The following is a 16,769-nucleotide window of genomic DNA, read 5'->3' as shown; positions in this document are numbered from 1 at the left end:
AAAGATATTTAAAAATACAGCAAGAACTATTTATTATCATTAAAGTATTAAGATTATTTATAACAATAGATCTTTTGTTTTATTATTCCACTGAGCATTAGCCTTTATTGTTCTTCTTGGTAAAATGTTATTTACCTGGAACAAAAAGCCTTGGGTTTTATCTCAGCCAAAGAATGTGTGTTTAGTGGAGAATGTAATTAGGGGAAATACTTAAGGGATTGTCAGTGCAGTGTTCTTTAGCTCTTAAGCAATCCATATCCTGCTAAAATGTTTGTCTTTTTTTTTTCCTTCTTTTTTTCCCCCTTCTGGCTGCTGCTCCAGGTCCCTTATTTCGCGTGAGTCTTTGGCGTCCACAACTTTGAGTTTGACAGAAAGTCAGTTGGCCTTGAGCGTGAAACAAGAGTGGTCTCATGGCTACAGGACTCTCCCTTCACTGTCTTCCAACCACAGCCCTCAGAATGGCAGTGATCTAGGGGACCTCCTTAGCTTTCCTCCTGGGACATCCACGTCCAGCAACAGTGTCTCCAACTCGTTGCCATCCTACCTTTTTGGTATGGAAAACAGCCACTCCCCTTACCCTAGCCCCAGGCACTCTTCCACCAGGTCACACTCAGCCCGCTCCAAGAAGAGAGCTCTGTCCTTGTCCCCGCTCTCTGATGGCATTGGGATAGACTTCAACACAATTATCCGCACCTCACCCACGTCCTTGGTCGCCTACATCAACGGTTCCAGGGCGTCACCTGCCAACATGTCCCCACAGCCAGAGGTCTATGGCCATTTCCTGGGGGTGCGCGGCAGCTGCATTCCCCAGCCGTGCTCCGTCCCAAGCAGCCAGAAGGGTCTGCTCGTGGCCAGTGGCGGCCTGGCCCTGCCAGCGTACAGTGAGGACCGTGTGGCTGAGTATGAGCGCATGCAGCAGCTGGAGCACGGCGGCCTCCAGCCCGGCCCGGTCAACAGCATGGTGGTGCAGCATGGTCCACCAGGCCCTGATGGCCAGCTGCCGGGCATGCTGAAGACCGAGCGCCTGGACGATTTCCCAAGGAGCACCATGGACCTGCCCCGCACTCCGGCTCTTGCTCCGTTGCCACCAGCTCCCCAAGGCCCCCCACCCCCCTACCATGCCCACCCCCACCTTCATCATCAAGAGCTGGTGCCCCATGCTCAGCCGCTGCCACTAGCCCCGGCAGCCCTGGAGGAGGATGGGGAGATGGATGACCTCGGGGGGAAGCACTGCTGTCGGTGGATAGATTGCAGCGCCTTGTATGACCAGCAGGAGGAACTTGTGCGGCACATCGAGAAGATTCACATAGACCAGCGGAAAGGAGAAGACTTCACTTGCTTCTGGGCTGGTTGTCCTCGAAGGTACAAACCATTCAATGCCCGCTACAAACTGCTGATCCATATGAGAGTCCATTCTGGGGAGAAGCCCAATAAGTGTACGGTAAGTTTCTAAAGCTTGTTGAAGGTCCAGCTTGCTCTTCATGCATGCATTTTCCCCAACTCAGACCTCAGCTCTGGGGACATTTTCTTCCCTTGGAGTTTTGATGCCTGGTGGTCTAGGTATCCATGAGATTTTACTCCTCTTTAGCCTGAGGAGGATCAAGTTTTCTTTAATTAGTAGAGGCTGCCATTTCTCTCCACTTCTAGATTTCTTCTGCAAATCTACCTGATCCAGCACAGCAGGGGAGATTGATCTGCCAGACTGTCCCTAAATCTTGGAAAATAGATGCCACACAAGCACAAACTTTGAATTTCTGAAATATGCAGGGATGTGCAAGAGAGGAGACATACACACTGCCAACACCAGCAGGCTTCAGCTCTTTTGCATAGCCATTATTCAGTGATTTTTCCTTCTCTCCAACAACTGGATGAGTACTGGAGTTGGGTGAGGGGGTGGTTCTGATATCTGGAAAGGAACTCACTACTTAGCAGCTTGGCTAGGGAAAACATTGCCAGGTTTGGGAAGCCAGTTAAAGGTTTTATAGCCAGCATAAAAACACCCAGGGGATGCCATTGAATCTCACCTAATTTCAAGGAGAGGGAATTTTGTAGAACGATACAAGGATAAGGAGCCTAGAAGGGAATGTACCTTTGGTGTTGAAGGAAGTGGACATGGTGTCTCTTTCTTTTCACCTTCAATCCTGGAAATATCTCTGTTTCTTGGCAAAGTTTACTATTTTTGTATAATATAATATTTAAATGATTTCCTAGTAATTTCATACCTTACAGAAACCCTCACGGTTTAACAAGCAGACCATCACCCTTGTGATCGCAGGATGGTTTTTCACGATCTCCAGACAGCTTAACTCTTGGAAAAAGAAGAGCATGTGTTTATATTAGTTTAGATGGACAGGGCTACTGCTTTCAGAGTTAAAATCTGAGAATTCTAGACAGCCCATTGATACTGAATATGATATATGTCTCTAAATGTGTGAAATATATAAATATTCCCTTTTAAAAAGGAATTTTTCCAAAAAATGTGGTGCCCCAACTGGAGTCCCTTCCTTCATATAGTATATCTTTTTTTTTTTTTTTTTTTAAAGATTTATTTATTTATTTAATTCCCCCCCTCCCCTGGTTGTCTGTTCTTGGTGTCTATTCGCTGCGTCTTGTTTCTTTGTCCGCTTCTGTTGTCGTCAGCGGCACGGGAAGTGTGGGCGGCGCCATTCCTGGGCAGGCTGCTCTTTCTTTTCACGCTGGGCGGCTTTCCTCACGGGCGCACTCCTTGCGCGTGGGGCTCCCCCACGCGGGGGACACCCTTGCGTGGCACGGCACTCCTTGCGCGCATCAGCACTGCGCACGGCCAGCTCCACACGGGTCAAGGAGGCCCGGGGTTTGAACCGCGGACCTCCCATATGGTAGACGGACGCCCTAACCACTGGGCCAAAGTCCGTTTCCCAGTATATCTTGATGATAAAGAATTTGGACCATGTTTATGTTTGATTGTAGGTTGGCCAAGTTGTCTGATTCATATAAAAGCAAACCAAGCAGGTGATAACTGTAATGTAGGCATTAGAAACACTCTTTCACTATCCAGTGGGTATTTTTGAAAGAGTTTTAAAAATTTCTGGGAAAATGAAATTGCATTTCTTGTTGTTACATTATGCCCCATGTTGTGATTTTTCTTAAGGAAAACCTAAAGCTTATACATTGTGAAAATGCCAGGTTATAAAAGAATAATTACATTCCAAGCAGCAAAAATCTTACTCTGTCAGTAGGGTTCTGCTTTAAAAATGCCGGAAAGAGACAAGCAATTGAAGGCAATTCCATTTACTCTGTTTGGAGTACACTGGCCTATTGCAGGCAGGAAAGACATTAAGTCTCTGAAGGAAAACAGTCCAGACTTTTAGTTCTGACTAATCCTGGCTGAAAATAGTTTACTGGATTTGGCTTTACTGAAATAAACATAAAGGCTTGAATTATCCAAAAAATATTTTTTTGCATTGCAAAATTAATTTTTGTGAAATAGGATTTTCCCATTTTCCCACTGTTTCCAGACTTTGCAGAGGCATATAACTTTATAAAGTTGACTTTTGCTAAAATGCATGATGTCTATTAAAAACAGAAATACTTCAATGAAAGAGTAAGCTGAGAGGTGAATTTTGCAGGCCCATGCATAATCTTTTATTGTCTCAGGATGGCTATGGGAGGTAATTTCTCTCTTCCTTTTAGTCTGCCCACTCCCCACTCTAGATCAAATCTTTGTAAAATTCAGATTGCTAAATTTAATAACATATCAAATCTGGAACCACGAAGTATTGACTTACATATGTTATAGTGCAGTATTTATACAAAGTAGGGTTTCTTAGGAGCTGACTAATGCTGAAATTCTATTCTTGAGACTATATTGTTTTAAAAGGAAGACATCTATTTTCATGATAAAACATACATATCATGTCTTCTGGAAAGTGTTATGTTGCTACATGTCCTCTGCTTGATTTGAAGGGCTATAGCCAACTGGCAGTGAATAATTTTTCTGTCAGTTTAGCAGTCCTCTCAAGTTGTAATCCATATACAGCATACATTGTGCCTAATATGGACGCATACTAGAAAAAATGTATTTTTCTGCCTCTTACAAAACAGAAATTTTTCATATCCCACTGCTTTAAAATCTGATGGTATTTGAGTCAAAGCTCAAGATCATTGCCAAGTAAAATGATTACATTCCTCTTCTGGAGATGCGAAGTGATCTTTCGGTTTCTGTGGCATGTGTCTGTAAAGTCTGGGAGTGGTTTAAATTAGAAGATGCAGACCATTTTTATTTTACGTATGTTTAGTTCTTATTAATTTACTATGTAGAGTATTTAGAATTAGTCATCATTTTCACTTACTTAGCTTATTGTCCCTAGAAAGATATGATGCCCCAGTTGGGTTTGGTGATCACAACTACAAACAGCACCAGGAGCGTCTGAAGGTCACGGTACAAGAGTGTGTGAAAGGGCTACTTGGTGACCATGGCTAATGCTAAGAGGCCGAAGCTGGTATTCTCCCTCAGCACCAGATTTCCTTTCACGCATGGGAGATCACATTTTCTGAACCTCAGACTGAGCGCTGCAGCCTTCCCCAGAACTCTGGAAGCAGTTGGGAAAGGGTTGTTAATTTCTTATTGGTTCATTGTCTGGAAGAAGAGAATGACTTCACCCTTCTCGGGATCTCATTCTTAATTCTGTGGAAGGCCAGGCCAGATGCTCCCTTTTCAGGCCTGCCTTCCATTGCAGAGAGAGTCCTAGCCAGTGGCAAAGGCTTTGAGTAGTACAGCCCCAACTGGCAGATAAGCAGGCCTCAGTTACATTAGAGACCGGGATATGGTAATATTATGTTAAAAATACCTGAATCCATTCACTGCTGTTTATTAAACAAGTGCCAAATCATTCCACTGAGAATTTCCTCAGCTTAGACCAACCTCAATATTGATGAATCTTAGTATTATCAAAACTCTCAAGCGTTCCCAGGTATAGCTATGCTGAATTATATTTTTCTGAGATGATAAAAGTTTCACCTTCTCAAGTCAGAATGAGTCATGGATATGTGATTATGTCTCTTTCCGCTCCCCTTTCACATTCCGAAAAGCACAGCATGAAGGGTAACCCCAAACCATGGATGTACACTGAGCATCCCTAACTGATTCCATAGCATTTGTTCCAAAAGAGTGCATCCTGAGAATGTTTTCACTGTATGTCTTTTTGCTGTTAAGTTGAAGACAGTGCAACATCTGGGCAGTGTTCCCAGTAAGGTGTGTGCTGAGTGGGCTCAGGCACGCTCTGCCTTTAGTGCTGCTCTTGATCGGGGCAGAGCAAGCAGGATCTGCTGCCAGGATCAGAAATGCGGATGGCTTGCTTTGTGCACAAAGGAAAGCAGTTGTGCTGGGAGGTTAGGGAGTGTTAATAAGGGAATTAGGGGCAATGTGGGTTGCCACTTAAACTTCACTTATTTTTCATGGGTGAATTTTATCTAATAACAAAAAGGAATTTTGCAAAACTTCTACCCGCCCATGGTTTTTCATGAAAATGTCACTGACCAAAGACAGCTTTGAATTTTGTATGAATTGACTCATTTCTCCACAGGCATTTTGCCTGGCAAAATCCACAGTATTTGCTTTGGCTTCAGTATTGGGCAGTTTGCTTTTTAAGTAACATTGGATTATGAATACAAGAAAATAAATACAGAGCTGGGGCTCTGTCCCCATTCCTCCCTTATGGCCTGCTCTGTGGCCTGCTTTATGGGTTCATGGGCCAGCTTTAGGCATGTAAGACATTTCTTGAGAAAAGTAAATTCTTTGTAATCTGTGCAAGAGGCATTTTTTTCCATAGCATTTATTTTGTTATTTTGACAAGACTTGGTATTGTTGTGGTAACCACAATTAGAAGACCAGAAAGAAAATATTATCTAAGCATAGCAATTAGTTACCACTTCAGACCTTCATATTGGCAAAAATTGGTACATCCTCATAATATCAGTATTGATGAAGGTGTGGAGAGTGGGAATGTTTTTGCATTTCTAATGAGAGTCATAGGTAGTGGACTTGAATGGGGACAATGACTAATGAAGAATTTTTAAGAAATGGTTAATTTGAAAATTTGTTGAGGTATTGGAAAATGAAATGACCAAGTTCTGGGCAGGCAGGGGCAATATGCATAAACAATTATATTGTTCTCCAAACTTAGGGTGACCATATAACTACCTTGGAGAACAATTTGGCATTACCTAGTAAATTTGGAGATGAGCATATCTAATAAAACCGTGTCTAGGTATTTACTATACAGAAACTCTTGCATATGGTGGCCGGGAGACACATAAAAAGGTGTTTATTACACTTCCATTTTTCAAAAGTACAAATAACCTAATGTCCATAATAAGGAAATTGATAAACTGTAGTTTATTTCTAATGAAATAATATAAAGGGGTTGAAAATTAGTGAACTGGACCTGCCTATATCAACATGGATAAATCTCAAAAACAATGTAAAAAATTAGCTGCAGAAAGATATATATGGTATAATACAATTTATGTACATTAAAAAATTCTGTAAGCAATATTATATATTTGCTATAGATATATAATTAATTGATTAACCATTAAGATCACCAGGGAAGAATAAAAGTAACCTTAAGATAGTAAACCTTAAGATGTTTAGGAAGGAGAGAAGAGGATGAAATGGAGTGTGGGGAGTTTGCTATCTTTTTTCCAAAGAGAGAACAGAAACAAATATGGTAAAATATTGATTTCTCTTTGACTTGGTGGTGGGAATATAGGTGTCATAAATATCTTTTATAATATTTTCTATACTTTGCTTCCTGTTTGAAATATTTCATAATTATAAGTAAATTTTAAATTAAAAAAATACAAGAAATCAACTGGTATGCCACTTCTACTCTCCTGTACATAATTACCTTGTTTCAGATGAGGACAAAGCCTAGAGAAATTAAGTGATTATCCTAAGAGTATTGATTGGTTTAGCTATTTCCCACCCACTTAGAACCTCTAAGGCAGTATTTCTCAACCTTGGCTGACACTGGAATCACCTGAAGAGCTTTACAAAGTGCTCGTGTCCCTCTCTCAGACATTGCGATGTAATTAGTCTGGGATATAGCTCCTTAGGTGATTCTGATGTGTGGCCAAGGTAGAGAAGCAGTGCTCTAAAAGCTTCTAAGTTCTGCCATTGAGCTCCAGATAAATAAAAGCCTGCCCTGTCATTTAGTTTAAGGTGTCAGGAGAAGGTGTTTAATAGAGTACATCTTCATTATCACTGAACAATTATTAGGGTAATTTAGGCAATCCCTTGCAGTAAACAAGAGATAAGAAGATATAGAGCAACTCCAGTAGTGGGAGAATGCTTTCAGCCAAGTATCCATTTCCTATTCAGAGTTCTCCTTTCCCACAATTAATAGTCAAAATTGGTTTGAGTATTGTACTGAACAATATATATCATTACCACCTCCTTGCCTGCCTGAGTTAATGTGGAACTGACAATGCCGCCACATCATTCCCATTTTTAAAGGTAAGATAGAGTGTTTTTCCTTCCAAATACAATGCACGCTTTCTGCTTTTAATATACTATAATCTTCAAAACATTTTTGCTACTATGGATATTTCTGAAGAGTTTGTAAATTACCAAAATATTGAATTTTCCCTTTTATCAAATCTGCCTGATGTGATTAAATAAATAAAATTAACATTAATATCCTCTTTGTCTCTCGAGGCTGAAACCCACCAGTGAAACATCTGGTAAATATCAGAAAGAGTGTAGCTTCCAAATCATATCCCACAAGGCATCAGTCTGTCAAACATATAATGCAAACTCAATGATTTTTAAAACACACACACAGAAAATCTCAAGTTTTTTTTCCAGTGATTTTACATGAGAGAGGTACAGGAATATTTTTCTGTATATATACATGTTGAACATACTGTAGACATATATAAGTCATCATAAATTACAAATCTCTTAGTACAGGTAAAAGCAAAACCACAGAAAATCTTCATCAGATGGGACATTGAACACAGTCTATAAGGCATCTGTCAAATCGGATTTCACATCCCAAAATACAGTTGAGAAATCTGCCATTTGTTAGTGGTTTAATTTTATTTCCCTTTAGAAGGCATTTAATCCAGTTTACCTGGGGAACTGTCCTTTCATGAACCTTGTGCTGAAAATAAATTCATAGCACATTTGGGGACATGATTCAAAGCAAGTTGTGCTTTATGTTTCCTTGCTGTACTATTCTAGGATTAATGAAACACAATAGATAATGATAGCCACCCTGTCTAAAAGGTTAAATATTTGAGATTTTATCCTCATTAAACAAAATCATTAACTACCTGATGGTTAATATTCTTTTTAGATCATATTTATTCTGTGGTTCTTCTCTAATTTCATTCCCTGAAATAATGTTTTTAAAATTAGAAAGAATTATGTAAATCCTTTCACAATTGATCTAATTAAGGGGATGTAGTTGTAACCTTGAGGTTTGTCCGGGTATAGATTTTAAAGCATCTTTTTCTTAGTTCATTCAGATTGTAATAATATGGGGAATCAGTTTTGTAGTTTATTAGGAATGTTGTGTGTGTGTGTGTGTGTAAGCTTTGGAATATTTCTTTATTTTATTTTATTTTTAACTTTTTATTTTGAAATACTTTCAAATTTGCAGACCAGTTAAAGTAGTATTATAAACCCCATTCCAAAACCCCAGCGTACCCCTACCCCACGCCGGAATTACCCAGATCCACCAGTTTTAACTTTTCGCAGTATTTGCCATTTCCCTCTCCCTTTCCCTCTCTTCTCTCCTCTCTCTTCTCCATCTTCTCCTCTCTTCTCTATCCCCTTTCCCCCTCCCCTCTCCCCAGTACCCGCTCCCCTCTCCCCTCTGCCATCTGCTCTTTCCCCTCTCCAGTTATCTAGTTCAAGAAATTTAACATTGATAGAAAGCCTACAGCTTATATTAAAATTCCCCCATATGTCTCAATGATGTCCTTTTGAATTTTTTCTCCTCCCTTGCTAGATCCCAACTGGGATCATGTACTACCTTAAATTGTCTTTGTCCCTTTAGTTGAACACATATTCCTTTTAATTGTGGGAACATATATATAGCATAAGCTTTCCCATCTCAGCCACACCCTGGTATACCATTCAATGGGATTAATCACATTTACAATATTGCAGTATGCTCTCCACCTCCCATTACTAAAACTTTCCCATGTCCCCAAATAGAAAACCTACACCCATTATATATTAACTCCCCATTTCCCCTGTCTCCTGTACCTGGCAACCTGTACTCTAATTTTTGTCTCTAAGAGTTTGCATATTTCTGGATATTTTCTTTGTAATTATCATGGGGCTTAAATTTAACATTCTAAATTTGTAGCAGTCTTGTTTGCTTTGATAGTAACTTAACTTCAGTAGTATACACAAACCATGTTCTTACCCCACTGACCATGCACCTTTATGTAGTTCTTTTCAGAAGTGACATGTTTATACATTATGAATCTCAAGCCACTGATTTATCATTACATTTTATTTGTTTGTCTCTTAGATTCTATAAATGTAAAAAGTGAAGTTACAAATAAAAAATACAATAGTACTAGCATTTTATTTACCCATATCCATTACCCTCACTGGGGATCTTTATTTCTTCATGTGGCTTTGTTTTCTATTGTCCTTTCCTGTCAATCTACAGAATTCTCTTTAGCATCTCTTATCAGGTTGATTTTGTGGTGATGAAGTCCCTCAACTGTTATTTGAGACTCTCTTAATCTCTCCCTCATTTCTGAAAGACAGTTTGCCAGATATAGAATTCTTGGTTGGTAAGTTTTTGCTTTCAGCACTTTAAATAAGTCATCTGCTACCTTTTTGCCTCCATAGTTTGATTTGCCTTAATCTTATTGAGGCTCCCTTGTATATGACATCTTGCTTCTCTCCTGTGGCTTTCAGAATTCTCTCTTGATCTCTGGCATTCAACCATTTGATTATAACATACCACAGTATGGGTCTATGTGGGTTTATCCTGTTTGGAGTTAGTTGAGCATCTTGGATATGTATATTCATGTCTTTTGTTAATTTTGGGAGGTTTTTAGCCATTATTTCTTTGAATATGCTCTCTTCTCCTTTCTCTCTTTGTTCTCCTTCTGGGACTCCCACAGTGCATATATTGCCATGCTTGATGGTGTCCCAGAGGTTCCTCAGGCTCTGTTTACTTTTCTTCATTCTTTCTTCTTTCTGCTCTTCAGTCTAGATGAATTTACTTGCTTTATCTTCAAATTCACCAAGTTTTTCTTTTGCCAGTTCTAATCTGCTATTGAACCTGTCTGGGGAATGTTATATTTTATGTTCCTGTAATCTTCAGCTCTGTTTGGTTCCTTTTCATAATTTCCATCTCTTGATTAATATTCTCTTTGTGTTCATCTGTTATTTTCCTGATTTCCTTTAGTTCTTTGCCCATGTTTTCATTTAGCTCTTTTAGCATGTTTAGGATCATTAGAAGAGAAAATCTATGTTTGGTTTATCCCAGGTCTGGTCCTCCTCATTGATAGTTCCTAATGCTTTAATATTTTCCTTTGGGCTTGGGCCACTGCCTCCTGTTTCTTTGTATGTTTTGTGACTTTTGTTAAAACCTGGACACTTTGATATTTTAATGTGTTAAGGACTCAGGGCATCTGTTACTTAAGCTTGAATCCAGCAAATGTTTGACAGAACTTTCCTTGAATGCCAGGAGGTGACAAAGTGAAGACGGGAAAACACCTTTCTCAGTTTTTGTAGATTGACTTATGTATGTGCTCTTCTTTAGGACTTAGCCATAGTATGAGTTTGGAGACTAGTTTGGAGAATAGCTCCAGGGCAAAGCACAGGGGCCTCCTAGATCCTTTCTGTGCATGCTTCTTGTCTTGGCCATTGTGTCAGTTTGATATTATTTATGAATTCCAAAAAGAGATACTGATTATGTTTGTAAACTGGTCTGTTCCTCTGGGCATGATACCCTTTGATTGATTTAAATTAAAAGGCTTTACATTTACTTGATTAAATCAAGATTAGGGCTTTGATTTGACCATGTCATTAGGGTGTGCAGGGTGGGCTAGTAAAACAGATTCTCACACAGTAGATACACAGAGAAGAATAATACAGAGGAAGAGAGACAGCTCCATAGACTTGGCAGAGGTTCCAGAAAGAGAGATAAGCCTGATAGTTTGCAGCTGAAGAGAACGGAACAGCTGAGAAGGCCTGAGAGATGAGCCTATGCCAGCCTACAGCTGAGATCGGAAGAAGGTGGACCTACAGAGCCTTAAGAGGGAAGAGGAAGGCTGAGCCCTTGCAGACATCTCCCACCATCTTGCTTCAACATGTGGCAACAGAGTTTGGTAAGGAAGTAATCTTGAGTTGGACTCATTAGGGCTTTGTGACCACAAGCTTTTACCCCAAATAAATACCCTTTATAAAATCCAATGGATTTCTTGTACTTTGCATCAGTACCCCTTTGGCTGACTAATATAGCCATGCATATGAGGCCCTAGGAATTTCCCCATTTACATGGACACAAATACCCTCTCTTCCTAGGAAAGAGTTTCTCATCGTCCAGGAACTGCAAACTGCATTATGTCAAACAGCCAACAACTCTTTGCTCCAGGCAGCGTGACTTGACTGCTCTCCCATATTTGTAGGAGAGTTCCCTGAGCTGTCTTTTACACCCAGGGCAGGGAGATGGAATCCCTCTGGCCACCACCAGACAGTATGTGCGTGAGAGTTACTCTGCTCGCTCCAGAAGGGCAACCAGGGAGCCACACTGGGAGAGTGGATTGACTTCATGCCGAGCCAGTGAAAGGTGACAGGTATGTAAGAATTATTTAAACAGCAATGAAGCAAGGGCTATGATTAACTAGCTTAATGGAAAGGCATAGCAACTATGTCTGCAGAGTCTGGCAGGCTTCTTAGAGGAGGTGACTATATCCTGCAATAAGGGAGTAACCAATCCTTACAGAGAAAGGGAAAAGGGGACCATTCAGGCTGAGACATCACAGTGAAAGAGTCCAGTGGAAGAAACAATTTCCAGGTAGTTTGTTCCTGTGAGCCTAGGTAGGAATGGGAAGTGAGGCTGGAAATTTACCTTTGGCCAAACATGGAGGATTTTTACTGTCTAAATAGGGATAATGTTTTTAAAATTAGGAAGAATGACAAATCTAGATCATACAAGTACAAATCTAGTGAATATGAAAACTCTTAGGCTGTAGCAGCAGCGAGGTAGCAATCACTGTGCTTTAGTGCATGTGAAATGAAAATTTGGCTCCCTCAAACCATCTCTATTTTCTCTTATTAAAGTTTATAGTTTACTTCCTCATTAAAATGTATTGCTTGGCAGCTATCATATGAAACATGATTTTTCTTATGCCAAATGATCAGCCAGGGAAACACACAAATGGAGACCAGCATAAAAGCATTTTTCTGCTGTGGACTTTTAAGGGGAAAAAAAAACCCGGGGAAGACTGGAGACCAGAGCTATTTGATCAATTATGTAGAATGATTAAGATGTGGACAGAGGCTGCATACATTATCCCATGTATGAGTAGTTTTCCATTAGTTAAATATTTCCTTTTATAATCTGTAAAGAGAGTGAAGTACTGTTAAACAAAGGTTTGGACTGCCGCTCATTATGCTGAGCTTGTCAGCCCTTTCGAGATATTTTTCCCCCACTGCTGAGATTTACTTTGGAAATTTTTTTTTTCGGCTCAGAATGAATTAATACAGAACAGAGCTAAATGCTTGATATGTTTAGAGGAGAGCAAATTAAATCAGTTCTCATCAAAATGGTGTCCATTCCCAGTGATTCAGTCTGGAACATCAGGAGGCCTCGTGCCTCTCTAGACTCAGACGAGTAAAAGGAGAGACTCGCCCTTTATTACTTGAGCTTCCTGATCTAGCGGCTGGAGCCTCACCCATGACTGAGCTTTGCAGGTGCTGTGGGTCACTTGCCTTCCTGACCAGAGAGCCCAGCAGAGAGCCAACGTGAGTGGACCTAGAAATTCAGTGTTCTAGAGGGGCATCTGATTGGTCTAGGGTTCTTATTCCTAAAATTTGTGAGACAGCTTCTCAGGCTTGTGTCTCTTGAACAACTTTTTACTGTGTTTTAGAATGTATATTAGAAAGAACATTAATTTTTTAAGTTGGTCCATGGGTACTGGACTTGTTGAAAAATGTGGCTACTGCTGAATTCATTTTCTTCTGCAGTTCCCTTCTCCCCCAGTCATAATTTCTGGTGTAAAAAATTCCCAGCTTTGTTAGAATGAAGAATGGAGGGAAGTTGTAATGAAGGGAAAATGAGGGATACAGCCTTGGACAAAATTCTGAAGTAGAAATCCACCTTCATCTTATCTTTGGTGCTCCCCAGAGCTTCGATAATGTCTCAAGGGCCCCTCGCCTGCCTCTTTCCTTCCTGCCTCTCTCCTCTTCAAGGCTTACTTTCAGGAGAAGTTTGGGAAAGAAAATTTCAAATATACAAATGGTGAATGGCTGAGACAAGATTCAGTGCCCTGATCCTCCCAAGAAGTATTGAACATCTCCCTTAGACCAAAAATGGCTTCAGGGAAATGAGAGGAGAAAGAAAACAGCTGTCACAAATTCTGAGCTACTCTAGATTACCTTATTTAATCCTCACTATAGCTTTCAGAGCTAACTAATTTGTAAAGTTTGAGATTCAGACTCTGTTCTTTCTATTACATACTCAAAGATCATTTATTAATTTGTTTTTGAGTCCTACCCATAGCTCTGATTGATATGTAATAGGCCTTAAACACACACACACGTATGCGTGCACACACACACACATACATATGTTTTCTCAAACCTAGGCAATAGCATGGGGGTTCATTATTTTGTTATTTGTACTTGTGTGAAGATTAAAAAATTTCCATAATAAAAAGTTAAAATTAAATAAGTAAAATATTTTTTAATTTGATCTGTCAGAAAGAAAAGGACAGTTGGTCCAACTTTTCAGAAAAGTGATGCATTTTTCTTTTTAAATAACCTGTATTCTGCTTATCTGAAGGCAAATTAAGTTTTTCCATTGCTCTTGTAAGTCTCTGGAATCACTCTGCTTAAGAATGAGTTGAGAAATATTCTTAGGAAATAAAATAATATTTGAGAAGACAAATGATAAGAAGGAAGCATTTTTGTAATATATTAGAATAATCTACTTCTATAACAGACAACCCACAAATCTCAGGGGCTTGACATGATAATGGTTTATTTCCTGTTGATGTTGTAATCCAGCTTTCTGCTTGTGATTGTATAGTGATCCAGGATCCTTCACTGTAATGGCTCCACACTTTGAGTCGAGGGCCTTAGAGTCATCCGCTGGATTCTCTGCATCTGGCTGGCAGGGAAGGAGGAAAACATACGTTGATGGTTGTGCAAAAAGTTTTAGGAGCCAGGCCTGGAAGTGGTGCATTTCACTTCTCATATCTGTCATGCAGAACTCAATCACATGACCCAACTAACTTTAAGGGAGCCTGGGAAATGTGGCCTTTCTGTGTGCCCAGGAGCAAAATCAAAGAGTTTTGGTGAGCACAGTATTATTTCTACCACAGAGAACTCGACGTGTCTCCCTACTTCACACCTGATGTGTCCTACTTTTCTATATCTCCTTGAAAAGAAAAACATTTCAATCTTGATCTTTCAGTTTTCCATGAGTGGTGAACCATCTCCTGAAAGCTTTTGGTTTTTTTTGGGGAAGGGGAGGGGCTTTTAAAGAAACTTATCAGTGCAGGTTCCTAGAACTTACTTTTCAACTTACCAGATCTTTCTCATCCTAACTGTTCTTTTTTTCATATTAACTCTCCAAGGATTCCATTGCCATACTGTCAAGCACTGCTGGGAAAACTCTTGCTATCTCAAGTGAATTACTCAGGGTTTCCCACCTTGTCCAAATTATATGTTCATGGTGCATAATTCCCCACTGCTCATCATCTTTTCTAAGTCATGAGGATGGGTGATGTCTTCATGTCCCACAGGCACTTACCCTTGAAGGAGATCTGCTCATTATCAAGGGCAAAGTCATAAATGAATCACCAAGAGATCCACCATTGTACAAAGAAATTTGGTGTGAAGGGCTATTTTACTAAGATCCTGAAACACAATATTCCTTTATGAACCCCTTGCGGTGTCAGTGTTCATAAAGCAGCTTATTTGATACACACTATGGTCATAAATGCTCTTCTATTCTCTGAATGCTTGCTTTTGGTCATGAACTGGCACACACTCAAGGAAAAAATGACAATGTGCCTCTATGGACACTTTTGGTACATTTCCATGAATATATTCAAACAAAATGAAATTGCCTCGCTCTTTATAATATGTCCTTTAGTGTGTTTAAGCTTGCAAAATTACCCCCAAGGATGACAAATTGTAAACATGCAATACCACAGCCCTGGTTCAAGGCCTGTCTAGTGTTTTGCCGACATTCACCCTTCCTAGAAACGTTTAAAGTGTTTTAGGAAAATGAAGCTAGGCAAACAAGCTTATCAGGAACGACAATAAAAAAAATCATTGATTCTAATTAGGAGGCGTCACATTTACAGAAACAAAGCTGCTTTTGTGTGGTGGTAAGTCTACCCATTCTCTACGGCACATGGAGTGCTTTCCAGTGGCTTTAGATAATCAGGCTGACAAAGTTTCAGGACCCTGACCTTTTGGCCCATCTCAAGTGATTCAGCTGCACTTGTCGAAACTTGTCTAAGGTGTTGGTGGGAAGTGTGCTGGGATATAAATTGCTATAAAGGTGTGACAATGAGATAGGTACTGTTTGTTTCTGAAGGTCCAAAAATGCATCATAAATTGAGGTGGGGCATATTCAGGTTCTTGAGGCAAGGACTGAGTTTATTGTAGTTATCTCTCTTGTCCCTGTAGCAGGTATATTTTCCCCAGCAACCTAGTGCCCTGACCCCCTCTCCCGATTCCACCCAGTCAGGACTCCAGCCCCTAGTCGTCTAGGTCAGCCTGATCCTCCTCCTCCTTTGTGTGCCCAGGGAAGGCCAACTTCAGATTGTGACCCTGGCATGGCATGGTGCTTTTTATTTATTTATTTATTTTTAAAATTTTTATTTATTTCTCTCCCCTTCCCCACCCTCCCCCCCACTCCCAGTTGTCTACTCTCTGTGCCCATTCACTGCATGCTCTTCTGGGTCTGCTTGTATTCTTGTCAGCGGCACCCAGAATCTGTGTCTCATTTTGTTGAGTCATCCTGCTGCGTCAGCTCTCCGTGTGTGCGGCATCACTCCTGGGCAGGCTGCACTTTCTTTTGCCCTGGGTGGCTCTTCTTCCAGGGCACACTCCTAGCACGCGGGGCTCCCCTACGTGGGGGGCACCCCTGCGTGGCACAGCACTCCATGCATGCATCAGCACTGCGCATGGGCCAACTCATCACACAGGTCGGGAGGTCCGGGGTTTGAACCTTGGATCTCCCGTGTGGTAGGCGGATGCCCCATCCGTTGGGTGCTTTTATGATGGACCAGTCGGTGAAGGAGATGCATGATTTGAGCTCATAATGGAGAAATCACTCTAATCGCTTTCTCCCTTGGGGCAGTAAATCAAAATCAACAATTGTGTCACCATCACTTTTCTTGAATTTAGAACTTAAAATGAATTTCACAAGACCACAGGGTCAGGAACGTAGATCTTGGTAAATCAACAGGCATTTTATTTCAAAATTAAGAGTACATATTGACCATTTGCAGTGTCAATAATTTATTTTCAAGGAGGAGTTCCATAAAAGGCATTTTTGATTACCTGA

At 40.5% G+C, this 16,769-nt stretch overlaps 1 protein-coding gene across 3 annotated transcripts in view; it reads left to right on the top strand.

Moving 5' to 3' along the window:
* GLIS3 (GLIS family zinc finger 3) overlaps positions 1-16,769 on the top strand; it is a 501,464-nt gene that overhangs the window by 172,672 nt on the left and 312,023 nt on the right. For all 3 annotated transcript variants that reach the window (XM_004457407.5, XM_058301792.2, XM_004457408.5), the window contains one exon: positions 322-1,441. In XM_004457407.5, coding sequence (XP_004457464.2) covers positions 322-1,441 — 1,120 coding nt within the window. The remainder of the gene's footprint in view (positions 1-321; positions 1,442-16,769) is intronic.

Source organism: Dasypus novemcinctus, chromosome 8 (genome assembly GCF_030445035.2).
Source record: "Dasypus novemcinctus isolate mDasNov1 chromosome 8, mDasNov1.1.hap2, whole genome shotgun sequence".
NCBI classification, from domain to species: Eukaryota; Metazoa; Chordata; class Mammalia; order Cingulata; family Dasypodidae; genus Dasypus; species Dasypus novemcinctus.
This window is presented reverse-complemented; position numbering and strand designations above follow the sequence as displayed.